The sequence below is a fragment of the Rhinatrema bivittatum genome, chromosome 16 (genome assembly GCF_901001135.1).
Source record: "Rhinatrema bivittatum chromosome 16, aRhiBiv1.1, whole genome shotgun sequence".
NCBI classification, from domain to species: domain Eukaryota; kingdom Metazoa; phylum Chordata; class Amphibia; order Gymnophiona; family Rhinatrematidae; genus Rhinatrema; species Rhinatrema bivittatum.
This window is the reverse complement of record NC_042630.1, coordinates 10,411,348-10,439,197: the sequence shown is the minus strand read 5'-3', so window position 1 is coordinate 10,439,197 and position 27,850 is coordinate 10,411,348. Positions and strand designations below refer to the sequence as shown.

Genomic DNA, 27,850 nt, shown 5'->3' with positions numbered 1-27,850 from the left:
TATGCAGCATCTTATCAGAAAATATTGGAGGGACATTTGCACAAATAGGTGAAGAAGCTGCGCATGGATCATACTTGGACATTCCAATATGATAATGATACGAAACATAAGGCCAAGGCACCAGAACAAAGTGAAGGTTCTGGAGTAACAGTCACAGTCTCCTGACCTCAACATCATTGAACCACTTTGGAAAGAACTGAAAACTGGCAGTTCGTGGAATTACAGAATTTGGAGGCTTTTTGTAAGCGGAATGGTCAGCTTTACCACATGAGAAAATAAAGGGTCTCATTCACAATTGTCACAAAAGACTGCAAGCCATCATTGATGCAAAGGGGGACAATATATGAGTGAGGACCATTTTATTTCCTTTATTGCTATGGTTTGTTTAATAATTGTGCTATTTTGTGATGCAGAATAGTTTAATTTGAAACATTTAAAAATAAGATGTGTACACATACGTGAGGTGAACAGTTAAGGTGAATTTAAACAAACGTTTGTGTGTGTGTATGTATGTGTATATATATATATATATATATATATATATATATATTATTATTCTCACGTTAAATATAAATATATATATACACACACCCCCCCCAAATATCCAGGTCCATATAAATGCCCTGGCTGAATGTGGGTAAAGACTTCTGATAATGCTCTTTGCCATGGGCACTATTGCTATTAGAAAATGGGTTTAATAAATGAAGAATTAGAGCCTTATTTACTAAAATGTGTTTGTTTTTTTTTACTCCATAGAGATGGAAGTAGGGGAGGGAGGAGCTAATAGTAAATTAGGCCTGCCCTTGGTGCTGATCAGGGCTTGGTTTAGGGGGTACATACTAATGTGAAGTTGGAAGTAGTGAGAACCAGCCAAAAAAAAAAATTGGTTCAGCCATAGTGTTTTGTAAGCATGTGTGTCTCATTTGTTTAGCGTTAAAACGCCAATGTGGTGTGTGGTGATCCATTTAAAAATTCTCTTCGCAGGTCTTTGTGTGTTGAATTTTCGGTCTCAGCCAGTGACGCCATGATGGTGCGTGTATGCCGGGTTTGGGGGAGGGAGCTTGTGGTGGGATTTTTTTTTTCTCAGGAACTTGCCAACTTAAAGCAGCAGTACTGGATGCTTCAAAATTAGAGTTCTGTTTAGCTGGTTGTGGTTTGTTTTTTTTTTTGGGAGGAGGGTTTGTTTTTTTGGGGGGGGGGGTCTTATTTCTAGGAATCCTTTAACTTTTGACTTTTTTTTTTTTGCGCTAGTTTTTGGGAGAGATAAAAAGTATATACTATTACTGCCACACACCCCTAATTTTAAAAATTCCCCCAAATCCCGTCTTAAGCTATTCAAGCTGTATACATGTTACATGTAGCTGTGTGCTTCTGATGACAATCAGAACAGTGACAGCAGCACCATCTTATTTACTTGGTTTCTTAATGATGGGAACAGATAAACAGGAAGAACTATGAAAAGCTTTATAAGTACTTGCTAAGTTCTCAAGGAATGCAATAGAATGGAAAAAAAATGCATCATTAGTTTAATTTAGACAGCAAATGATGCAAGTTGTTTAAAATATTGTTTTCCCTAGTACTACTGTTTTAACATGGTGGGAAATCTCTCAGTAGTGCTGTATCCATCCCATTTCATGTCATTGCTCAGTTCCCAAGTTCCACTCCCACCCCAGCTCAGATGCAGACTTCATGTTGCTGCGGTTTTGATGTGAACGTGGGGTGGTGGGAGGTATGTTGGCATATTGGATTGGTATAGGCCAGGAAAAAGCGCCAAGGAACCAGTTTCACCTGTTCTTGAGCTAAATGGTCCTAAGCCATTTGTAAAAGTTCTGTCCCAAGTGTTAGCTCTGTGAGATTGAGGCTTGCGTGTGAGCGCAAACTACAACCACCCATTTCATGATGTAGATTTGGTACCATGCAGATATGGAGAATAGAGAGCTACATGTAAGAGCTAGAACAATCATTTAAAAAAAATCTGTGAGCCCTGTTTTTGCCCTAATTTACTATTATAGAAGAAGCTTTCTGTTTGATTTAATTACCAAAAGTCACTCATTTGGATAGTAAAGAATTCACCAGCAGTAGTATATAGGCACCCTCTTCACAAATGTGCACTGGGCTAGAAGAGATTTCCCGTTGCCCAAGTTATTTTCCCCCTGCTCTTGGAAGCATGCTTTTTTCACCAAGCTGTGCTGCTTCCACTGAGCAGAAGAGGCCCTGAATGGTATGGCTTTGAAACAGTTGCACCTTCTGGAGATGGGTTGAAGTTGGATCATATTTAGAGTATGCTTGCATTCCATTACTGGGACAGAAACACTTCAGAAAATTAAAGGGAAGAGCCATGTGAGCTCAGTGAAAACTGGTCAAAAGCAAATGGCTAAATGATACATTTTCAAGATTGATGGTTGTTACTTATAACAGTAAATTTTTATGCAATTACAATATATGACTTGGGAAGAATGTATGTTGCTAAAATAAACATGCAAATTTTATACAGAAAGATGTGCTTTTTAAATTAATTTATTAATCACACAAGTATTCCTGCCTCCCCCCCCAAAAAAATTTTTTTTTTGAAATTAATACATCCATTGATCAAGAAACAAGAGAGAACATATTTTTATTTTCTAGTCTGTTTGCTTAATTTTAACATTGTATTTAAAATACATACAGGTCTAACTAAGTCCAGGCTACTTGGAAGGCAAGCACACACACACACACTTGGTCTCAGCTTAGGGAAATTTCAGCCTACTAACAGGGATCAGTGGGAGAAGATGAATACCAGCAGAGAACTCAGTTACTGCTTCTGTTGCCACTCTGCAGCGACTGAATGAAAGTAATGTGTAATCCGTAAACCTTAGCAAATCTAAATTATAGGACCTAGAGCAATCTCAGGAGTTATTCCAAAGTTCTCTATCTTACAGAGCAACACACAGCAATACAGAAATAGTGATATTTTCCCCAGATGTGTGGATTAGCTGAAACCAGTTTTATAATATCAAGAGGCTGTGAATGGGAGTTACCCTAGAGCCGGTTCTGGCTCTGCAAGGCTGTGTGACCTTTTCCAAAGAACCCTGACTCACTCTTCCCCTTCTCCTTCCACAGGGCAGCGAGGCGACCAGTTTCCCCTTTTCTTCCCCTCTGAATCCTGCTTATGGGAGCTCTGCTACTGTCATTAAAAAAAAAAAAAAAAAAAAATGTACATATATGCACCTCCGTCTCCTACCCCACCCCTGTTCCACACAGCTAAAGATCAGTTAAACCAATACTTCTTAACATACTGCGTCAGAATGGCGCCTCGCGGCCACTGGGCCCATCACTTTTTAAAAGAAAAAAATGGTTTTCGCTGAGAACTTGGACTTGAGAATGTAATTTTTAAATGGATTTTTCACTGAACCTTTTATTTTTACAACTTTTTTATTTTTATTTTTACTTTTCCACAGAGAATGGGTGAAAGAGGCGGCATGCTAGACCGCTGTAAGATGAAGGGTATTTGACTTCCTAGTGTATTGCTATTTTTAGTATTTTTAATATTTTTCAATGAAAAGAACAATAAATAAATGAGAATCGTGATTGCTGATTTACCTGTTAGCGACTCCCCTGGTTTTTAAGAGCAGGGGATAGCATGTGGATAGCATTTATGGCTAAAACGTAGGATCAAAAACTAATTTTTATTTTTTAAGGAAAAACAGAGAAAAATTTTTGTAATATGGACTTTTTATATTTTTATTTTTTCTGTTTTTTTTCCCAGCCAGGTTTTTTGACCGTCGACTACAGTAAGTCTCCATTTTAATTTTTGTTTTTTCCACATTTTTCCTACCTGTCCAATAATTCCTTTTTGATGATTGTGATTTGTCACTACTGCTGATGCTTTCTAGTGTTTAATGAATTTGATTTTTTTTTTTTTTTTTTGTGTGGTAAGAGGGTGTTAATCTGATTTTTCTGACTTGGGGAGGGAAGGATACTGTTTGGGACAAAGGGGGATCAGTCACTGCTGTTATACCATCTGAAGAGGGTTTTAATTTTTCTGATAAGTTTGCTGTCACATTCTGCGTTTTCATTTTTTCTCTCCTGTTCCCTCCCACCCCATCTTCTCAGCCAGAAAAGTAAGTCTTAACTGGCTGGACATTTAGTTTTTCTGCATCTAACTTAAAACAAAAAAAAAAGTTACATATTTAAACAGAAGCTATATCCATTTTTATTTTTACTTTTTCTACTCGTGTATATTTTTGGAGTCTGCTGTATAGTGTGTTAATGTCCCGCATCCCATTTCCCTAATGGTAATATCCAAAAAGCTTTCACTTGGCCTGCCAGTGCTCCTCCCACTACCCGTCCCATACCCCAGGCTGGTGTATTCCTCACTTCGTTCTCCTCCCCTACAAACTTTGCCCCAGCTTTGCCTGATGGACCGGCGCCTGGAAGCGGCCTTAGCTGCCGGGCAGAAGCTAGCCACGTAGGAGCGATGGTAAGAGGGGGTATGTGTCTTACGCGGGGAGAGATGTGGAGGATGCTTTTAAGGAAACAAAGGGCCGAGGAACCCATAGGAGCATCTAGTTCACTGGGAATGATAGCAATCATACGGTTCCCTTCCCATTTCACTTCACTAAGTAATTAAAGCAGCTTGCTAGACTCAGTTCTGACTTGAATTTCTCCCTGCTGTTTTAGTACAGAGACCAGGCACAGCTTGGTCCATGTAACTTAGTGTTGCACTCCACCCTCTGCTCTAGTAGAACCTGCCCCCTCCTTCAAATATACACAATAGTTCTAGCAGAAGGCGTTGGACTTGATTTTCTGTTGTGTATAGTCCTGTAAAGTTTTGGTTGTGCCAAACCTGACAGTGGTTAGTAACTGTGTCCTATCCCATAGATCTTGACATAGTGAGTGTGGAGTTTTAGTTTGCTTGGGTTGTGATAGTGTGCCACCAGTGGTGCACAGCTAGAGAAGGCATCTTGTTTAGTTATTTAACAGCATATGCAGAAAAACCTAAGTTCAGAAGTATATTTAGAGTATTTTTACATAACAATGCATAGCATGTGAAGTTAGAGAATAACTGATGCAAGGTAGTTGCCAGCATGTATAGGAGGGATAGAGATTCCTGACTCCATATGACAGCTTATGCTGCCATTTTAAGCAGTAATGTCACCATTGGCCTGTGCAGTGACTCATTTCAGTATAGTCACTGCATTTTACTTAATTTTGCTTCTAGAGCTTTCTCCAGAATAAATACGCAGCAGTTGCACACAACAGAAAAGAGCTTATGAGGCAGAGGCCAATTGGGCACTGTAACCTGGAAGACTTTGCTAGAAAGCTTGTTAGGCACTTGCCCATTGGCATGGTATGGCCACTTGATGCATGCTAATATAGTAAGTGAGACGTACATGCTGCAGCTGCTTCCTGGGCCTATCAAAGGTTCTTAACGGTATTAAGGACAGACACAGGGCACCCAGACTTTTAGCCATAGCACCATGTGGCTGCTGAAGTCTGTACAGTGGGTTCCAGAGACTTTTTTCTCACAATCTGTAAGCACTGCTGTTTCACTGGACTAAAGCTGTAGTTTGTAAAATTCTGTGAACAGCAGTTTCACATATAAAATTTTGTATCTTGTTCAAATTGAAACCCAGCCCTCTTTGGACAAGAAGTGCTGCTTAGCCAGTCCACCTGCCATTTGCTCCCCCATCTGGAATGGCTCAGAAATGGGAATCGTAAATTACTCCCTGACCACCTACTTGCATGGGTTTTTTTCGTTTTTTCTTTTTGACAGTTCGATTCATTTACAGCCTTAGATCACTTGTTCTATGTAAGTTAAATGTTCCCGATCCACACAGTGATGCATTTACAATAGGAACAGTGGGGGATGGATCAGTGGCGGTGCACAGCATTGACATGCAGGATCTGGGTTGGACTCCCAGTCAGAGAATTTTATAAAAATATGCTGTGCACTTTATTGAAAGAGCAGGTTTCCCTGTATGTACCCAGATCGGTCCAGACTCCCAAGTTTTGCCTCCCTTCTAGCAGATGGAGACAGTTTCACAGTCTCTTAACCCACTGTGCCACCTGCAGCTCTTCAGTGTTTCTCTCTCTCCAGCAGATGGAGGAGGTGCAAAACCTGCAGTTCTGTACCTGAAAAACAAAAATAAAATAAGGTTTCGATCCAGCTTAGATTCTGGTGGGACAATCCCTCCTGGTTGGGGACCCTGGATTGCTCACTGGATTTCACCTAAGATGAAAGCTGCTGGTCCAATCCCCTCACCTCCAGGAGGATTGGGAGAAGCCTCTGCTGCACTTCAGATTGTTTCTTTTGTGTCTTTTATAAAGTTTAAAAAAACAAAATAGTAACGAGGGAAGCAGGTGCGTTTACCTTACTTTGCTTTAATCTCCCGTCACCGGTGGTTGAAGGAATCACCTTCAGCGGTGCATATTTTAGGCTCTCCCTCTGCCTTTCCTCCCTCTGGCATCTGCCCCACACGGTTGCAGCCCGACCTCATGTCAAAGGGGCGCTGATACACTGCGTGTGGTGATGGTTCCGCGCGCGCCTTTCTTGTTCCAGCTGCTGTTCTCATTGCCTCTCTGGAGAGGGCACATCAGGGGGGGACTGTGGCGGCAGCTTGGAAGCAACACGATTCTGGGGGGGGGGGGGGGCAGCGAAGGTTGCAATGTGAGGGGCCGACAATCCGTTCCCGCTGAGCACAGGAACAGTGGCCACCTTGGATACGCTTGCTGCTAAAGGGGAAGGCTACAGCAGGGGGAGAAGCTCCCGCCCAAGCTTTTTTCAGCTGAGTTTAACTCTGAGGAAGCCCGGGGGGCCTACAAGGGGCAGTCAGAGGAGGAGATTGATCTTCTGAAGGAGGATTCTGGTGGTGCCTCTCCTTTCATCTGCATTTGTCCTGTGGTGCACAAGGCTGCAGAGTAGCCCTTTTCTAAGTGGAGGATGGTAGAACCTTCCCCCAGGAAGAAGTCTAGAGTTTCAGGGGCCACTAGGATTCGGAGAGTCATTGGGCCTTCTGGGTCAGGGGCCTCCAAAGAGGGTTCCTCTGAGGACTCTGATCAGGGATTGCCATCTGGGGATCCTTCTCCCGATGCTGATCGTTCTCAATGCTCACAGGATCAGGAAGGGGACGCGGCAAAACTCCTGACTATGGAAGGCGACAATCCCAAGGTGGTTCACCTGTTTCAAAGGGAGGAACTCCGGCCCCTTGATCCCACCAGTCCTTTCAGAATTGGGAATAACTGTTCCGCAGGATCGGGCTGACCTGGAGATAGTGGATCCGGTCAAGACCGTTTTGAGGGGTCTAGCCAAGACTTTTTTTTCTTTTCACAAGTCTGTGGTCAAGGAGTGGGATACTTCGCAGACTGGCTTTAAGGTTAGCAGGGCTATCAATAAGCTTTATCCTTTACCCAAAGACACTTTGAAACTCTTGAGGGTGCCAAAGGTGGATGCTTCAGTCTCTGCTGTTACAGAAAGGACCACCATTCCGGTAGCTGGTGCGGCACAATTTGCAGGACAGGAAGCTCGAGGAACATCTCAAGAAGATCTTCGAAGTGTCTGCTCTGGATATCTGTGAAGCTGTGTAGCAGCTTCATGCTCCAGGCTAGCTTGAGATGGGTACAGCAGTTGCAGAGTGCCAGAGATGTCATCCCAGGAGTCCCAAGCAGGTGGAGGAGTTGGAAGCTATGGTGCAGATGCTTTGTATGACCTCATTCACACATCTTCCAGGACCATGATGTCCACAGTTTCCGCTAGGAGGCTTCTTTTGTTAAGAAACTAGTCAGCGGACGTTTCGTCAAAGGCTCACCTGGAAGTGTTGCCTTTTAAGGGAAAACTTCTGTTTGGGTAAGACTTGGAGCAGCAGATCAAACATCTGGGAGATGATAAAGTGCCCAAGGTACCGGAGGGCAAGCCAAAAGGGTCCAAAGGATTTCTCCCAGCACGCTCTCTGTTTTAGGGGTAAAGGCGTTTCCGTCAGCAGAGCTCTGGCTGCTGGCCAAAGGCAGATCTCAGAGATCTGTCCAATACTGCCATATTGGAGGCACAGAACAGGCGGAGACGGCTCCAGCCAGGGTAGTGGCAGAGCCAAGCCGGTGCAATGAGCCGAGACTGACCCACTCCTCAGTTTCGGTCATCTGAGGTCGTCTGACTCATTTTTACGAGGAGCGGGTCAAGATCACGTCGGAGCAGTGGGTTTTAAGCGTCATAGGACAAAGCTGCGCTTTAGAATTTTGCTCGGCTGCTCAGAAAGATAGTAGAAAGACTAGGGGGCACTCCATGAAGTTAGCATGGGGCACATTTAAAACTAATCGGCGAAAGTTCTTTTTTACTCAATGCACAATTAAACTCTGGAATTTGTTGCCAGAGGATGTGGTTAGTGCAGTTAGTATAGCTGTGTTTAAAAAAAGGATTGGATAAGTTCTTGGAGGAGAAGTCCATTACCTGCTATTAAGTTCACTTAGAGAATAGCCACTGCCATTAGCAATGGTAACATGGAATAGACTTAGTTTTTGGGTACTTGCCAGGTTCTTATGGCCTGGATTGGCCACGGTTGGAAACAGGATGCTGGGCTTGATGGACCCTTGGTCTGACCCAGTATGGCATTTTCTTATGTATGGTGTCTCCCTGTGCCTCAGCGAAGATCATTCAGCAGAACATACAGCAGCTGCAAATGCTAGGGGTCGTCATTCCTGTCGTCCAGGATGAGCAGGGGACAGGCCGATATCCCATGTATTTTGTGGTGACAAAAAAGGAAGGAACCTTTCATCCAATTCTGGATTTAAAGAAGGTAAAAGTAGCTCTCAGTTTCCCGTTTCCGGGTGGAGACTCTGAGGTCCATCATAACAGCGGGGAGAAGTAGGGGGAGTTCTTGGCTTCCTTGGATCTGACGGAGGCATGTCTACACATAGGGATTCACCCGGGCCATCAGAAGTACCTCTGGTTTATGATCCTGGGGAGGCATTTTCAATTTTGCGCTCTCCCGTTTGACTTAGCGACAGCCCCAAGGACCTTCACCAGGGTGGTGATGGTGGCGGCAGCCCTCAGAAAGTAGGACTTGCTGATCCACCCATATCTGGACGAATGGCTCATCCGGGTGAAGTCAGTTTGTTGGGATTGATGGTGAATCTGTCCAAGAGTCACCTTCGCAGGTTCTGGAGTTCATGGCCGCATGCTTCGATACCTGAGTAGGGAAGTTTTTCTCACGGAGGACGGATTGTCAAGCTGCAGACTCAAGTTAGGAACCTGTGGGAGGATATAGTGCCCAGGGACTGGGATTACTTGCAGGTCCTTGGTTCCATGACCTCGACCTTGGAGTTGCTCCTGTGAGCGTTTGCCCATATGAGACCTCTACAGAAAGCATTGCTATCCTGGTGCGATCTGAGTTCAGAGCAGTTTCATCTTCCACTACCCCTTAGAGAGTCTGTCAAATCCAGTCTCTTGTGGTGGCATGGTCAGAACCATTTGTGCCAAGGGTGGACTTCTAGATACCACAGTAGATGGTAATGGCTACTGACATCAGACTCTCTGGTTGGGGAGTTGCCAATGGTCGGCAGGCAAAGCTGCCTGATCCATCAGTCGCCTAGAGATAAGCAGTACGGTTGGCCCTGCAGGAGTTTCTTCCTCTTTTGCGCAACTGTGCAGTCAGTCCTCTCTGACAATGCGATGACAGTAGCCTACATCAACCATTGGGGAGGTACCAAGAGCTGAGTGGTTGCTCTGGGAGTGGAGATGCTGATGTCCTGGGCGGAGCAACATCTGGCCTCTATAGCAGCCTTGCACATAGTGGGATCCAACAATGTGCAAACGGATTTTGTCAACCAGCAACGTTTGGTCCCGGGAGAATGGGAACTGTCGGAAGAGGCCATGACCCTAATTTCTTGCAGATGAGGCATTCCTCATATAGATCTTATGGCAGCTTAGAAGAATGCCAAGACCTGCACTTCTTCAGCTGGAGAAGAGAGCACAAAGCGGAAGGGGTCAGTGCCCTGGTTCTTCTGATCTGTGTTTCCACCATGGTCCCTGGTGGTAGGCAAGGTTGTGAGCAGAATAGAGGTCCATCCAGGAAAGGTGATTCTCAAGCCTCCGGAGTGGCCATGAAGGCCTTGGTTTGCAGATTTGGTCAATATAGTAATGGACAGCCCCTTGAGACTGGGCCATCTGCCAAAGCTTCTTTGACAGGGCCCTCTATTTTCAGATCAAGCAGATCGCTTTTGTCTAGCAGCTTGACTTTTGAAAGGAGGAAATTGAGAAGGAAAGGATATCCTGAGGATGTTCTTTCTACTCTGTTGCATGCTCGTAAGACTTCTACTTCCTTGGCGTATGCCAGGGTTTGGAGAGTTTTTGAGGCTTGATGTATGGAGTGAGGGGGTTTGATCCTCGGCGAACTTCAGTGGCGCAGTTTCTGGCCTTTTTGCAGAGATGCCTGTCAAAAGGTTTGTCCTTTAGTTCCCTGGGAGTGCAGGGATCAGCCCTGGGGTGCTTGCGAGGCAAGGTTCATGGAATAGCCCTAACTGCACATCCAGATGTGGTATGCTTCCTCCAAGGGGCGAAGCATCTGTGCCCCCCCCCCCCCCCTTCATCGGATACACCCCTCTTGGAGCCTTAATTTGGTCCTCAAAGGCATGTGTGAGGCGCCATTTGAGCCTCTAAAGAGGGCCACCATAAAAGATCTGACTTTGAAGGTGTGGGGTTTTTCTGGTGGCGATTGTTCAGCCAGAAGGGTGTCTGAGTTTCAAACCCTGTCATGTAGAGAACCATTTATGTGGATTTCGGATTCCGTGGTCTCTCTGAGGACAGTTCCATCTTTTCTGCCGAAGGTAGTTTCAGCGTTCCACTTAAGTCAGTCAGTGGAGCTTCTGGCCTTTACGAATTTGGAGGTTGGTATGCCTCATGTAAAAGAATTAAGATGGTTGAATGTCAGAAGGGCCTTGTTGTGGTATCTGGAAGTCACTAAGCGTTTCAGATTATTGGATCACTTTTTTGTGCTATGGAGTGGTGCGGAAAAGGGTCAGAAAGCATCGAAGACCACAATTGTGTGGTGGTTGAAGGAGGCTTTTGGGTCTACATATATTTGTCATGGTCATCCTGTCTTGAAGGGGTTAAGGGTTCATTCTACCTGTTCCCAGACTGCCTCCTGTGCAGAATGCAGGGCGGCTACTTGGAAGCCTCTACATACTTTGCCAGGCACTACCAATTGAATGTCCGGGCTCCGGACGTTGACAGCTTTGGTGAAAGTGTTCTTCGAGCGGGATGCTCGCAGTCCCATCCCATCTGGACTGATCTGGGTACATACAGAGAGAGGAAAATTGGTTCTTTCCTGCTAATTTTTGTTCCTGTAGTACCACAGATCAGTCCGGAATCCCGCCTAGTGGTGGAGAGAAGTTTTAAGAGTCCGCTCAGTCCTGTTTTTTTTTTTGTTTGTTTTTGTTCTTGAATAACTGAAGAATGGCACAGGTTTCTCATTAATCCTTTCAATAGAGTTTTTGGATTGCTTTATAAAGTTTACTCTCTCCTCTGCTTGCTCCAGGGAATTTGATAGTGTTGAGTATTGGAAACTTTTTTACCTTTTTATGCCTGGGTACTTGGTAATACTGAGGAGCTGCAGGTGGCACAGCAGATTGTTAAGAGGTGGTGTCTGTGAAACTTTCTCTGTCTCCATCTGCTGGAAGGGAAGCAAAACCCAGCAGCCTGGACTGATCTGTGGTACTACAGGAACAAAAATTAACAGTAAGAACCAATTTTCCTATTTAAACTTTAAAAAAAATTATACCATGGTGACATCTACTGGGCAGGTCTAGGGACCATAATCGCAAGACTCGTTAAGGAGGCCTAGTTCATGGCCTCTTGCTGAGGACTAGGCTAAGTGACCTGGGACAGAATGTAAAATAGGGAGAAAAGAAACTGGGCCCATTAATTAAACAAGGTCCTTTGTATGGTAGTATACAGCATTTGCATTGGCCAAAACAAGTGAAAAGTGTTTCCATGGGACAAAGTTGCTTTGCGAGTTGCACTTGTTTACAGCTTTTAGTGGGTACCATCATGCATTTGGACATATAGGAGGCTCTGTACTGTACCTCTGGGACTATAAAGACATTTAGTGGGGATTCAATCAAACTGGAAGCAAAAACTGAAATGGCTCCGATTGCTATGGAATGGGAGTCCTAAAAGTATTCTCTGGCCGTGTCATCTCAGAACATGCTGCAGACCAGTTTAAGCCATTTCAGCTGCTAATCTGAGAAGTCCTACCAGGTGGGGAAAGTTTAAGTGATGCTTTTGATTTGATTTCTTTTTTTTGTGGGGGGGGGGGGGGGGTTTAATTGAGGACTGATAGGATCACAGAACTATCCCTATCCTAGTGGAAGCTAGATTGATTTGCTGCTTTCTGTCCCCACTTCCCCCAAGGTGCTGCTGCACGTCCTCCTGCCGCCGGCATGGCCAGCAATGTGACGAACAAGACAGACCCTCGCTCGCTGAACTCACGGGTCTTCATTGGAAACTTAAACACGCTGGTAGTCAAGAAGAGTGACGTGGAGGCCATCTTTTCAAAGTATGGCAAGATCGTGGGCTGCTCGGTGCATAAGGGCTTTGCCTTTGTGCAGTATTCCAACGAGCGCAATGCCCGCACCGCTGTGGCTGGTGAGGATGGGCGCATGATTGCAGGCCAGGTCTTGGGTGAGTCTTAACTATCCTTTATCTCTTGCTTCAATTACATTCATTGGTTTTGCAAATAGCATGAGCTCTACAGTAGGAGCAGCAAAGACACAATTTTGAGTTGCAGCAGTCTGCTTTAGATTTGTTTAATCTTGTGCAAATGAAGGTGTATGCTAGTCTCTCTTCACAGGTCAATTGCTGAGCCAAGAATTGTTAGACCAGCCCTGTTGTATAGCCAGTGAAGTCCTAAATGAGATGGTGTATTGTATTAGGAAGAGAAAATCTGAAAATGTTAATATGCTGTATATTTGTGTGATTAGCTTTTGCATGAAGCTCTGTTTAGCTTAAGTTCTCTCATACCTAGCTGATCTAAGGTAGCTGGTAGTCTGCACTAATCTCTGGCATGCCTGCACTCTTCTGCAGCCGAGATCATGTCTTCACCCCCTTCCCCTGCTGTCTCCTTTCAGACATTAACCTAGCAGCTGAGCCCAAAGTGAACCGCGGCAAAGTGGGAGTGAAGAGGTCTGCTGCAGACATGTATGGGTGAGTCCCTGACCTTTTACATACTACCTTCCCCCAAACAAAACCTGTTTGCTCTCCCACACGCACAGCCTGTAGTATTTGAGCCAGTGTACAAAGCCCTCTTACTGTTCTCTCCCTGTCCCCTTGTGTAGTGTATCTCTTCTTCATAGTAGTCTTCCCCTCTTAAATATCTGAGTCCCTTTCTGCCTGTCTCTTGCGTTATTACATCCTCACATGTTCTCTTTCGTTTCAGTTCCTCCTTTGACCTGGACTATGATTTTCAACGAGACTATTACGAAAGGTATACTGTCTGCTTCTGTTCTGGATACTTTTATTGTACTTTTTATCTTGGATGGCCTTTTTGTTAAAGAAGCGGTTTTAAGTTTCAATAAATTGAACTTTCGTCTTTTCCATTCAGCAATTGTTTCCCAGTTGCCTTCTGATTACTGCTGACCCTAATGTGCCCTCCTTGCCCTCTCTGTCCTGCAGAGACTGGAGACTCAGTGATGGGTCTCCTATCCTGTGACTCTGAAAAGGACACTGGTCCCTGTGCTCCTCCCTCCTTGCCCTACAAAGACTTGATTTCATGGGAGTTCATGTAAGATCTCCTGTCAGTGATTCTGTTCTCTCTCCTCCTCCTCCCTTCTCCCCTCTCCCATCCCCCTCCTGCTATCTTTTTGAGGATGTACAGCTACCCTGCAACACGTGTGCCTCCGCCTCCACCTATTGCCCGAGCTGTGGTACCCTCAAAGCGCCAGCGGGTTTCAGGGAACACTTCCCGCCGAGGGAAAAGTGGCTTCAACTCAAAGAGTAGCCAGAGAGGCTCCTCCTCAAAGTCTGGGAAATGTAAGTATACATAAAAATGCTTGCATGTGTATACAGCCGGGAAGGGTGAGGATGAAGATGGACAAGGGAAGTAAACACAGGTTTAGGCAGGCTCACAGTCAAGTACTGATAACACAAATATTTCATTCTTGGTCAGACTCTGCATCATTGAGTCATGCACATCTGAGTACAGGATCCTTGCGGTATTTCATTTCACCTCTTCTAATTTATCAGTGAAAGGTGATGATCTTCAGACCATCAAGAAGGAGTTGAGCCAAATCAAACAGAAAGTGGATTCTCTGCTGGAGAGCCTGGAGAGAATTGACAGGGAGCAGAACAAGCAGTCAGGTAAAGGATTTGGCTTGCTGTGCTATGACTGAGGGATGCACTATTTGAGACACTGCAATACAAGTGGGCGAGAAAAGGCTATCCCAGTGACAAAGAAATGCACTTGGCAGTACTAGTAGATAAGGAAACACCCTTTTTGGTTTATTTACCATGCATGTGTACATATGTATTTATATGGCACCTATACCTAGGTGGTGAACAAAAAAAATACATAAAAACTTACATAATAAAACTCACAACATACTCAGAAAAAATGACCAGCTCATATCCAAACTGCAGTGTCAAAAGAGCTCATGGGATAGCCTGAATGAGCAAGTAGGCTTTTAGCATCAATTTGAATGACTTCCATAAACCAGGAGCTGCCACAGAGAAAGTCATTTCCCTTGTCCGCTGAACGAGACTAATAAATAGTGGAAACATCTAACAGGCCTTGCTGGGATGGCTATAAGGGTAGTGTGGGTTATCGTCTCTAAAACTAGCCCTCAGCTGCTGCCTTTCCTCTCTCCTTGGAGCTCAAGCATTGTGCTTCGGGGAGACTTTAATCGCAGTCCTCCGTATCTCAGCCATGCCATCTGGCCAGTGTATAGAAATAGAAAAGTATGCGTATAAAATACTCCTTGTGCTTCCAGGTTTTATGTAGGCATACATAATTAACTGTTAGGCAAGTACTGTGAAAATCTATGTAGGTTTCCATAGAGACTACTTGGCCCTCATTACAAGGAAGTTCTGTATCTAAAAGTTATACACGTGTGTCTGTGGTAGGTGTGTCTGTGAATTTACCCTGCACACAGTGTCTGAGCTTCTTGTCACCCCTGCAGAGATAAAAACAGATGAAGAGCAAATTGGTGGCTCGGTAAAGAAAGAGGAGACGCACGTGAAGATGCAATCTGAGGAGGGCGTGGACTCCGGTGAGGAGGGAGACCTGCTGGATGATGATGAGGAACAGGGCGTGGAAACGGTGAGGGACTTTCTGCTTTTACCACTCCTGCTGATCTCTTGCTGTATCTTGTGTGCTGTTGCATGTATTATTGGCCCTGTGGAATGCAGTCTTTGCTGAGAGGTAAAAGATTACTCTAGAAGTAGGCTATACAGGTTGTGTGGATCAGTTAGACGAGCCAGTTCTTGTGTTATCCACCCAGTTCAGTTCGATGGGCTGCTTTTCCTGTTGGCAGGCCAAGACCAGCATATAGTGGTGATATATCAACTTCTACAGGCTCCTCCCCCCCTCCCCCCAGGCCTCTTCTTTGAGGCCACTTTAAGCATGGGTCTCGGCAGAGTGAGATGTGAACTTTAGTCTATTAAGGCTATGTGACGCAGCAAACCAGAGATCACGCTGAGTATTTCACTGGGAGCTATGACTTGGGGTTAAGCTTAGCTGTCCAGGGTTCAAATGGGTCCATCAGAATAAAGAGGACTGTGCAGTGTCTTAAAAACTGAGGCAGATGGTGCAAGGCCTATGATTTCAAGACCCAGGCATCAGGGGGCTGGATTTTTCTGTCTTATTGGTGAAACCTGTTTTTGGTGTGGGAGGCAGCTCCCAAAGTAGAAGAAACCAACCCAGGGAAGACCAAAACCTACCATTGGTCTAGAAATCATGGCACCAATGACTCAATGCTTCTTACAGGAGAAGCAGGTGTTGGGGTGTAAGGCATGGGGAGAAACCTGTTCTTGAGCACTGGAATAAACAACTCCTCCTCAGAGGCCATGTTCTTTCCCCTTTTTATAAAAAGTTTTTCTGAGCCCCAGGTTGTTTCTGATTTGCACCAGAGCTGGGGGATTCTCTTTATCGATTCTAAAATTACTAATTTAATTAAGCAAGTGGCTGTCATTAATCTTGAGAATCTGAGAGCTCTTAAGCCAAAAAAGGGTGCTAACTCCTAATCTGTGAGTAGATTTGTCCTTATTCATTCTGGTTTACAGAAGTTAGTTAACATTGAAGGGGTGGGGGGAGGCTGATAAATTAAGGGAGAAGACTAGCAAAAAAGAACTGTAGTGGCTTGGTGCTGCCTAAGATAGGAATTTCAATATGCTTGGTTCAAAAGAGTACAGTAGAGTGGTATATATTATATACAATTTTTTACATTACTTAAAGATTGTATAATAAAACTTAAAAACCCCTACAGATGATCCCACTTCATATACCACGCTATGCCAGCAAGAATATGCCACATAAGCCGATTTGTCATATACTCCCTTGCCTAAAATATCAGTTGCCCCTTGTCGCCCATCCCTTCAGAAAGCTATATCAATATCACCTATTATTAGGATCTGCCCTTTAACAGTAATTCATCATGGAGAGGAAAAAGCCATGTCTCTTACATTTTTGCAAAGACATTTTACTTCTGGATAAAACTCCAGCGGTAACTTATTCCAAAGAGCAGGGCCTATCATAAAGAAAACTCATCCTTCTCGATTCTTATCTGCTGTTATGTTACTCTGGATAACACTGAGGACAGAACTAATTTTTTGGTTAAATGTTCAGCAAGATAAAGAATTGCCTGTACTGGTGGATAAACAGTTTGGAGAAAAAAATAGTTTTTAGTGGGTGCACATCATGAATGGGAGTCAAGGAGGAGGTTGTACTTCCAAAGGTCAAGACGGAAACTAGGAAAAAGGTGGGCAAACTATATAAGCCATGGGTCTAAACTTCCCATTGACACCTTTTTTTCGGTCCATCTACCTCTATTAAGCTGCATTATCTCCAGCCTACTGACAAGTCTGTCCTGCCTGCCCACTATCATCAAAGGTCCAATAACATCAAGGTCGATGTTCCAGGCGTGTGTTGATAATGTTGGGCAAGCAGGACAGTGCATTGGTGGCCCAGAGACGACATTTTGTATTGGCTGCTTTCCTTCTCTGGAAGCAGCTCGAGCCTCCTCATGCTTACCAATCTCAAACTTGCAGAAATAGTCATAATCTAAATCTTGCTCATGCCACTGAACTATCCACCCCAGCCACCACCTTGGCCCTGAAAGTAGAAGGTAAAAATTGCTGCCAGGCTAGGGAGAAGATAGAGCCACCATGTTAATCTCATTCTAGACCAGGCTATGGAGAGTTTTATTTTGCCTGGTCCAGCCAAGAAAGTAACTTAGGGAAAGGGAGCGAGATTGTAGTATTTATGGCATAAGGGTAAGAGAGACCCAGCATGTTAATCCGCAGTCTAGACTAGGATACGGAGAATATATTTTTTGCCTGGTCCAGCTTGAGGACTAACTTGCTGGAGGTGGGGGACAAGGGAACAAGATGGTTGGGGGAGAAAGGGAGGTGTTGAGCACAATATGAAGGGAGAGGTACTAGTGCTGCCTAGAGGATGTGAGGCTCTCTGTGCATACCCTCCACTCCATCACTCATGCACCCCTCTGGCCACCTCATGCGTTATACATTCCACTGGCTCACTGACACGCCGCCAGCCCACTTAATTGGATGCACATTTCAGAACTCATTTTCCTCCCTTTTCCAGAGAAGCCCTTCTCCCGCTTTTCTCTCCAGGAGCTCCAGTCAGTGGGTGCAACCCTCCCAACTCAGCCTCCAATACAGAGAAGAACCAGCAGTGTGGCTCTGTTCAGAAAAAAAAGTTTGCTCACCCTTTGGAATAGGGCTTGAGAAATAGAGGGAGTAAGCATACATGTGTCGCTGCTAAGTGAGATTCACATTGCAAAACTTTGAGAGAGATCTGCTGATCACCCTTTTCTGCTAGAATAGTGTATCTGAAGATGGAAGAGGGGAACTCAGAGCTCCAGGATGGTGGCAAAGGACCAGAAGGTTCTTGCCTGTGTGGAAAATGTCTCCCTCCCCAAGTGTCAGCTGTAAATATCACTGGGCAGTTGAATGTTGGTGTAGATTGGATCAGCCAGGTGTATGTCTCATAGCACCTTAGATGATAGATAGTAGCAGGGAATGGGAGCTGAATGACAAAATGTTTTAGTCCATTTGCCAGAATTGAAGGCCACCAACTATGGATCTTGTGGCCTCCACAAATTTAACAGCAAGGTCCAGGGCTATTTCAGCCGGCATCATAAACAAGGTGTTGGAAAACAAAACTTCAGCTTAGCAGTCTTGACAGCACCCTTCCGGCCAAGGTATTTGGCTTCCAGGTTTTTTTGTAATTATCTGTAGAAGAACCTGTGAAATTTATAGTGCATAACACATAATTAGTCAAGCTCCCTCATCCCATCCACACCTGCTGCTCTGGATTCTGATCTGGAAGTCAAAAGGAGATTGGAGAATATGAGATTCATGCACAGCTGGAGACAAAGGAATCTACAAAGTAAATCCTATTAGTTTGGAAAGGATTCATGCATTGATATTTGCTCAAGTATGGTCTTGATTGGATTTATTTTAACAGACTAAATATGGATCTTAGCATGGTCCAAAGTGTTACAGCCTTGGGAGTAAGGCAAATAACTAACTAGTCATGGGATATTTTTTACTTCAATGCAGCAAAGTCGTCGTTCCCAAAGATACAGCCATTCCTACCAGCTTGAAATCTTAGTTCTGTTTGGATCATTACCTGCTTGAACAGATAACTTCCTCACTCCTTTTGACTCTTAATGTTGGTTTTTGGTAGTGCTATATATTTAGCTAGAAGAGCACATTAATGCCTTGGGTTTGTTTTTTTGTATTTATTTAAAATTATAACCCGATTATAACCATATAATTGTGTTAGGCAGGTTACAAAGCAACATAAATTGCAAAAAAACGTAAAACAGTATTATGTAGACATAACATAGGATCAACTAAAACACAATACAAATAAAAACGAGTGAAAATAAAATACATAAAATCTGCTTATTATGCCACAAAATCCTACTGATAATCTAAATGTTTGAATGCTTCTTGGAAAAGAAAGGCTTTTAGCTGTTTGAGACATTGCTATATCTGGATTCTACTCTATTTGCAAACTTTGTGAGGTTAGATTTGTTTTTAATAACTGACCCTAGTTCTATGTGTAAATATTTTTACTAGAATCCGTTTTGCCCATGTAGTTTCCAGAGCCAAATAATGACAAAGAGAAAAGATTTCATAAGTTGAATATTTAGAGCTCTGAAGTAGCAGTTGGGGAAGGGCTAAGAATCTTAAGTATTGGAAAGACTCTTAATTGTATTGAAAAAAATATTAGTGTCTGGATGGAGAAATTGTCATATGGAGGCTTCTAAGTGGCGAGGATGCCACAGCCTCTGTTTGTCAGAGCCCATGCATCCAAAACTGTAGCCTCATTTTTGGAAAGTTCTGGTGTCTGGGATTGGCATTTTCTGGAGTTTGTCGTGAGCTGAATAGTCAGATGATGATATAGAATAGCAAACGCAGCATTCAGGAGGACAAGATTGCAGGTATGAATTCCCCTCACCCCAATAAGGTATGCTGTATTTAGTCCTATCGGACCAGATTGTCAAGGTGTAGCAAAAGAGTGGTTTATTTCGAGGATTTATATGCCCTAGGTGGCTAACAAAATAAAACATATGGCAGTATACACATACATTTATTCCAGAACTAAAGTCCAAATATCAAAAATGATTATTTTCACCCATAACAAGATGCAAAGCTTACGGTAGTGAGTTCCATAGACTAGGTCAAGCTACCGAGAACGCCCTTTCTCATATCTCAGCAAGACGCATATGACGAACTGGGAAAGTCCTATGCCTCTGTTCATGCTACACTAGTCCTGGACTGAACCTCCCTGCTTATTTTTGAGGTCATGCATTTTCTCAGTCTTTGCATATGGAATGACATCATCCGATGGAGCCTGGCCCAAACCTTTGGCATAAATGTTTCTAGACCTTTGACTGTGCCTCACTGAGCATGCCACCATACCATACTCAGCCCAGTGGTCACACTTACTTTGACGTCTGAACCTTTTTCGCAGGTAATTGTTGCAGGATCATTCATTGCGGGACTCTGTGGTCTTGTTTCGTCTCCTTGTGGTTCCCTAGGTGTAAGATATTTGGTCATTTTTCTAAGTTTCAGTGCCGGGGCAGTGTACCATATGAGCATCAATTACCTGCAGCCAGAGAGCTTGCCACCTTTGTTTTTTGGTTAACCAGCAGTTTCCAGCAATGGCCTTGGTTCATCAGGGTTATGCTTTCGTGGACCCCCCATGATGTATTCTGTGTCGGGAAGCATCACATGATGTCTGGATGTGTCATCTGTGCAACCATGGCCTCAAAGGGACAACAATCCCTTCTGGACCTGATGAAAATACATTTAGGTCACCAGAAGACCAGTGCGTCTACCGTGAAGGACCATGGAGTTGCACCGAGAGAGCAGTCTACTCCCTTGACATCGGGCATTGGTAGGGATCCAAGAGACAAGCTGATGCCTGGTTCCTCCTGTCCAAAGAAGGCATTGGGTTCTGCCTCTTCAATACTGGCATAAGTAAACTCTGGAATTCATTGCAAGAAGGTGTGGTAAAAGCTATTAGTGTTGCTAGGTTTGAAAGGTTTCTGGAAGAAAAGTCCAGTTTTCGAGTTGCCTCTCTCCATTGTATTTTTCTCACCTTTGACCTAGCAGTTCCTTTACGCTCTCCCTCCCCCCCCCCCCCTTTTGACCCTGTTCTATGTATTTTTCCATCCTGCACGTTTTGATATAAACCCGATATGATGTCCCCACTAATATTGGTATAGAAAAATTACTAAATAAATAAAGGTAGACTTGGGGAAATCCACTGCTACATTGGTTGCCAGTCAGATTTAGAATCCAGTTTAAGATCACTTCTCTGATTTACAGATTTGTTCAAAGTAACTGACTGTTGTATTAGTGCTGTTCTAAGGATATACAAACTCTTCCTGGCTTTAAGATTGGAGAAAAAGTCTACAGAAGCTCTTGTCTATCAAGTTTGTACGTCTGGGTATAACGAGACAGAGCTTTTCCACAGCTGGACCACTTATTTGGAATGCTTTGCCTGACCACTTACCAACTATTGAATCACACTCGGGCCGATTCAGTAAAGTCCGCAGGAGAGCGAACGCCCGCTCTCCTGTGCGTGCGATTCTGTATTTAAATGAGGCCCGGCGGTAAAAACGGGCAGAAGGAGGTGCTAGGGACACTAGCGTGTCCCTAGCACCTCCTGTTGGACTGGAGCGGCGGCTGTCAGCAGGTTTGACAGCCGACGCTCAATTTTTCTGGTGTCTGTTCTCGAGCCCGCTGACAGCCACGGGCTCGGAAACTGGACGTCAGCAAAATTGAGCATCCGGATTTAGACTTGACAGCCGCCGGCCGACTTCAAATTTTTTTTTTTTTTTTTTTTACTTTTGGAAAGTTTCGGGACCTCCGACTTAATATCGCCATGATACTAAGTCGTCGGGTTTTTACTGCTTTTCTGTGCACTTTCCCGGTGCCCAAAGAAATTAACACCTACCTTTGGGTAGTCGCTAATTTCTGAAAGTAAAATGTGCAGCTTGGCTGCACATTTTACTTTCTGTATCGTGCAGGAATACTTAATAGGGCCATCAACATGCATGTTTCAGGCGCTATTAGGTTCGGCAGATTGGACGCACATTTTTGGCCCCTTACTGAATATGGGGTAAGAGAAAACGCGCATCCAGTGGCGGAGCGCACTGTACTGTATCGGCCTGACTGTGTTTAAGAGAGCCTTAAAAACAATCTTATTTAGACATTCATATAATTATGAATAGCAAGGCTAAACCTAGCAGGACCGGGCTAAAAGCTGATCAGTTCTTTACTTTTAGCTCTTGATTATCAAGACCATCATTTGGTCTTTTCAGAGCATATTGTATGTCTGTTAGCGCTCGCACAATCTATTTAACCTTATGTCAAGCATTTGGGCATAAATAGGTCAGGTTTGATGTTTGTTCCTGTGTTCTCTTATGATAGTATGTTTGCTGATTTTATGTATGTTCTTGTAGCATTATCTGCTTCGAACGCCAAGTGCCTGTAAAGATAGGCTATACATTTTAATAAATTAAAATTCACTGCTTATGCCTGAGATAAGCAACATGGAATCTGTTGACCTTTTATGATCCTTCCAGGTACTTGTGACCTGGATTGGCCACTGTTGGAAACTGAGCATTGGGCTTGATGGACCTTTGATCTGACCCCGTATGGCAAATCTTATGTTCTTATGAAGCACTGGAACTCCTTAGGTTCCAGGCCCAAGCAGACTAGTGTTCCTCTCTTTGTGTCCTTGTTTCCGGTACAGTCATGGTTGGGGGTCTTCACCATTGATGTACCAGCTGGATGTCTTGACTCTGAGCTCTCCTGGGAGCATGGCTATAGAGCCAGTGATTCCTCTGAAAAAGAGGGATCAATGGGTCTTCCTCTGCCCCATCTTTTCAGAGAGAAGGAAGTCTCCCTCCTAATGAGCTGCCTTTACTGATTTTTAAGAGCATGGCATAGGACCAATCTCTTTGCTTTGACAAATGATGAAACCGGAAACAAGATGCTGGATATCCTCCACTTCATGGGGTCCCCTAAGGAAGTCATGGCATTGCCAGTTCACAAAATGTCTTCAGGGGGTACAGATGTAGATGTGGGGAAAACATCTTTCTGTGGCTCCTGGATTCAAAAAGAGGAAGCTACCACACCAATCAATGGTGGTCAGATCTACTTGAGAGGACCAATTCTTCAGTGCTCCTGAGGAAAGTAGTCTAGTACCCTGGATCCTCTTGGGAAGAAGGTGTTTAAAGGAGATAGGCTAAATGCCTGTATAGCCTCCTACCAGCTCTTCATGGGCCAGTACTTGCAGGACTTCCTGAAGCAGCTGCAGGGAGTAACTGAGCAACGTCCTTAAAAGCAGTAGGACAGTCTCCAGTCACTGGTGGGGAAAACACATGGTCCGCTTGACCTTTGTTTTCAAGATGGCATCAAGTGTCTGCTGTGGGGATTGGTGCCCATAGATTCACCTGTCTATGGGCTTCCAACCTGAGTTGCAGGGAAACTTGCAGATGTAGTGTACAGTGGAGAGAATCCTTCAAAGCTATGGTTAAGAAAGTGGTAGTGCAGATATGTGAACACGATAGTGCTTCTGCAGGTCTCCGCAGTCATTCCAGACCTGTCCTCCTCTTCTAGGAGGTATCAAAGGATGGGGCAAAGGACGTGCTCTTTTTTTTTTTCCTCCAGTAAGAACATAAGAAATTGCCATGCTGGGTCAGACCAAGGGTCCATCAAGCCCAGCATCCTGTTTCCAACAGAGGCCAAACCGGGCCACAAGAACCTGGCAATTACCCAAACACTGTCCTTCGCCCCCCCCCTCGGTCACATACACAGCAGGCTCCGCATGCTTTTTTGAGGCAGAAGCAGACCCCCAAAGCCACCGCCAGCACCTCGGTCGGTCAGCACCTGGGATGAGATTCTGACTGGATTACAGAGCGTATAGCCCACATCCCAGTACCCGTTCCAGAGGCAGGCAGAGGGTGTATCAAAAACTTTGGCCCAGTGTAACATAAGATTTTCAGTTGTTCATTTAATTCAGAATGCTGCAGCTCATATGCTGTTTGGAACAGTGGTTCTCAACCTTTTTCCCATCATGACACACCTGACAGGCCACGCTCACATGTGTGACACACTGCTCATTACAATTCACGGCAAAAATAAAAAGTAAAGGTCCGGTAATTATTTTTATTGTTTAAAATGACACAAGGAAAAGATACATTTTCTGTCTGAACAGAAATTGCATAGATAGTAAACATCCCACACCAAAACAGCACCAATTTCCAGCACGTAAACAGTAACCACCTTACCTAAGAAAAGGCAACTCGGGAAAATATTACACCAGGCCTTAAGACACCAATACATCTCCTATTAGGAAAACGGACCAAGTCAGGCTGCTATAGAGCCCTACACAGAAACTACACGCCAGCAGAAAACCTCACCCGAATCACATGTGCTGACCCTCGCCTACCAAAGAATAAAGAGACCAAAACGCATAACTAGAAGCATGCAGACAAAAACTGAATTGGAAACTGCAACAAACCAGGGTCTCTATGCATTGTAATAAAGGAAAAAAGAAACATCACCCATCCTTATAAAACAAATCAAGAAATATAAAATCAGTAGCAGTAAAACCATACTAACAAAAAGAACAGATTATTTCAAAACAGCTGATGAGTGGAATATCCAATTAAAAACTCATATCAAAAATTTCTAGATACTAATAAAATATTTCAAAATAGCAGACACACAGACCCAGTATAAAGAAAAACAAGGATACAAACATCTTTTTGCTCTGCATACCTGGGAAGGTTTGATATCCAGGTGTCCTGAGATTGTTTTGAATTAGCAGGAGGAGGGGTGGTTTGCTTGGAACTTTCTCCTCTCTTTCAGTCACATACCAGCGCTCTCTCTCACACTGGCTCTCAATGACACACCTATACACATGATCTGTCATTCACATATACACATGCTTTTTCTCTCACTTATATAGGCTCTTAATTACACATTTACACACATGCTGTCTATCCTTTCACGCTATCACACACACATGCTGTCTTTTTCTCTCACACACAGGCTCTCAATCACATACTCACATGCTCCCTCACCTAAACCAGCTCTCAATCACATACAGACACACATGCTCTCTCTTACTTATACACACAGGCTCTTAATCATACATACACATGATCTCAATCATAAACACATTCTCTTTCACACAAACAGGTTTTCAATCACAAACTTACACATACAGGTTCCCAATCGTAAACTTATTCATGCTCTCTCTCTCACAGGCGGCTCTCAATCACAGACATACTCTTTCACATATACAGGCTCTCAATCATTCACATACATGCTATCTCACTCACACACACACATGCTTGCTTGCTCATTCACTCTCTCCCCCTCTCCGGAACTAGCAGCAGCCTTCTCCCAACCCTAACCTCCTTCATTTTCAGCCCTCACGGAGAAAGGAGTCCCATCGGCCGCGGGGGTTGACGTTCTTCATTTTTCTGTGAGCCGCACTGCTCATTCCTTTAGGCCACGCCTCTCTTCTGTTCTTCGGGTCGATGCTGACCACACTAGCATGGTCTCTTCTTCCCGCGCACGCACACCACTTCCTCTTCCGGGGCATGGGGAGGCGGGAAGAAGAGACCATGCCGGTGTCGCTAACTCCAACTGTTGTACCGCTTTCCGCCCACGTTGACAGCATTTTAAGCCCGGGTGGAGGAGGACCGGGAAGTGAGGCGACACACCTGCGTGTTCTTGGCGAAAACACTGGTTGAGAACCACTGGTTTAGAACACCTCACTCAGACCACATTAGCCTTGTTTTGCAGCACATGCACTGGCTCCCAGTAAAATGGGCAACACTTAGAATGCTGGGTGTGAATCATAACCTTTTGTATGCAGAAGAATGTTCTTTTTGTTAGTATGGTTAAGGAAAAGCTTTTCTAGTTTGTATTGGGCAGATTTTTCCATTCTATGAATGCTAATTAACTGGCACTGCCGCTAGCTAGAAACGTGAATGCTGTAACACGTGCTAGGGCTTTTTCATGGGCCGCTCCAGCTTTATGGACTTCAGTCTCGGGAGCTTAGAGTGTAATTGATATTGCTGTGTTTAGAAAGCAGTTAACTCTATATTTTTTTAGAGAGGCTTATGGATGAGCACTGCTATACTTGATACTGATTTTTAGATTACCATGTGATTTTTGTTTTGTTCGTTTTTGTTTTAATTTGTATTTTATTGTATTTTAAAATATGCATTTTATGGATGTTCTCATGTGATCTGAACTACACCAAAATATATAGGAAGCAGAAGAATATAAAGCATGTCTAGATAAAATAGATGTGGGTCTTTGCCATCATAAAAAGAAGGTGCAAATTATATAGTGGCTTGCAAAAGTATTCAGCTCCCTAAAAAGTCAGCATATTGTTTGACAGTATGTTTATTGCAAACCAGTATGCTCTTAAAGTAAATTTTCAAAGTCACAATTCATTATTGCTCTGCATTTTTTGTAAAATAAAAAACTGAAATGCTGCTTGCATAAATATTCAACACTTGTGCTGTGGCAGCCCAAAGTTTTCACAAAAGAAAAATATTTCCCTACCAATTGGCCTCTATCTGGGAATCATTTAAAAAAAAAAGTCAGCTTTTCTAGATAAACCTCCCTAATTCCAGTACCATTGGTCAGGCTATGAATCTGAAGGAAAGCTGTGAAAATGAAGACCAAAGAGCATTGTAAGGAAATTTAAAGATAGTTAATAGACATTCACAAAATAGGAAAAGGCTACAATATACGATCCAAGTACTTGGGTATCCCAGTGAACACTGTTGGGTCAATTGTGAGGAAATGGAAGCTGCATCATACTACCCAGACATTGCCTAGACAAGGCCGACCCTCAAAACTCAGCATCAGAGCAAGGAGGAGACTTGAGGGTAGCCTCAGAGAGGATCACTTTGAAGGAGCTACAGAGTTCAGTGGCCGACTCTAGAGTTGGAAATGCACCAGTCAACCAAATCAAGGGCTCTGCATACAACTGGCCTGCATGGGAAGGTGGCTAGAAAGAAGCCATTTCTGAAGAAAACCACATCATATGTCTGGAGTTTGCCAGAAAAAAGAGGGTCAGCTAAAATGTGGGATATGGTTTTGTGGTCAAATTAGAAAAAAAATGGGAGCTTTTTGGCCAAATTCAAAATGCTGTGTGTGGCACAACCCTAATACTACCCATTCCTCATCAAACACCATCCCAACAATAAAGTGTGGAGATGCATTTCCTTATCGGGGACTGGGCATCTTGTTAAAATTGGATGTTGCAACATACAGGGAAATTCTGCAAGACAACCCACTTCAATCTGCTAAAAAAAAATTAAAACGTGGCAAAAGTTCTCCTTTCAGCAGGACAATGATCCCAAGCACAAGGCCAAAACACAGGAGTGGTTGAACAACAAAAAGGTGAATGTGTTCTACAATGGCCAAGTCAAAGTCCATATATCAATCCAGTCGAGAATCTGTGGCACTATTGAAAATTGCAGTCCATAAGCGTCATCCACCCAACCTGGAGCAAATCTGCCATGAAGAATGGGCAAAAATCACTCCCAGACAGTATGCTGGTAGGACCTTACCCAACAGACTGAAAACCAATTTTTGCTGCAATAAAAGCTTTATCAGTCTAAAGGGATTGAATACTTATGTAAGTAGCATTTTTCAGTTTTTAATTTTATTTTACAAAAAATCAAGAGAAATAATTGTGACTTTGAAACTTTTATTGTAAGAGCATACTGGTTTGCATTAAACACACTGTCTGAAACAATCTGTGAAAGTGTCACTTGTAATCCACACATCTGACTTAGGGAGTCAAATACTTTTGTAAGCCACTGTATATGTATTTGGTCTCCCACCAGATCGGCCCCTAGACCCAAGCTGGGGTCACTTGCCACATCAGGAGCTGGCTTTCTTCTTGGAGATCAGTGCGGTTGAACCTGTTCCAAGAGGGCAGGAATTCTAATACAAGTATTTCTTGATTCCAAAGAAAATGGGAAGACTCTCCCATTCTAGATCTAAGGGTTTTGAACCCATTTTTAAATAGAGAAGAGTTCAAGATGTTTTCCCTAGACACTTCGGTTCCCCTTCTTCAAA

At 43.8% G+C, this 27,850-nt stretch overlaps 1 protein-coding gene across 10 annotated transcripts in view; it reads left to right on the top strand.

The window, feature by feature from the left end:
• The window catches only part of LOC115078735 (heterogeneous nuclear ribonucleoprotein C-like), a 43,578-nt gene that overhangs the window by 2,067 nt on the left and 13,661 nt on the right, over positions 1–27,850 (top strand). For 3 of the 10 annotated variants that reach the window (XM_029581737.1, XM_029581736.1, XM_029581745.1), the window contains exons 2-9: positions 985–1,030; positions 3,746–3,770; positions 12,383–12,652; positions 13,099–13,174; positions 13,407–13,454; positions 13,845–13,999; positions 14,213–14,326; positions 15,145–15,284. In XM_029581737.1, the coding sequence (XP_029437597.1) occupies positions 1,025–1,030; positions 3,746–3,770; positions 12,383–12,652; positions 13,099–13,174; positions 13,407–13,454; positions 13,845–13,999; positions 14,213–14,326; positions 15,145–15,284 (834 nt within the window). In that variant the 5' untranslated portion in view covers positions 985–1,024. Of the gene's footprint in view, positions 1–984; positions 1,031–3,745; positions 3,771–3,911; positions 4,460–12,382; positions 12,653–13,098; positions 13,175–13,406; positions 13,455–13,844; positions 14,000–14,212; positions 14,327–15,144; positions 15,285–27,850 lie in introns of those variants that run through there. The other 7 variants (XM_029581735.1, XM_029581734.1, XM_029581738.1 and 4 more) reach the window with 4 other exon arrangements.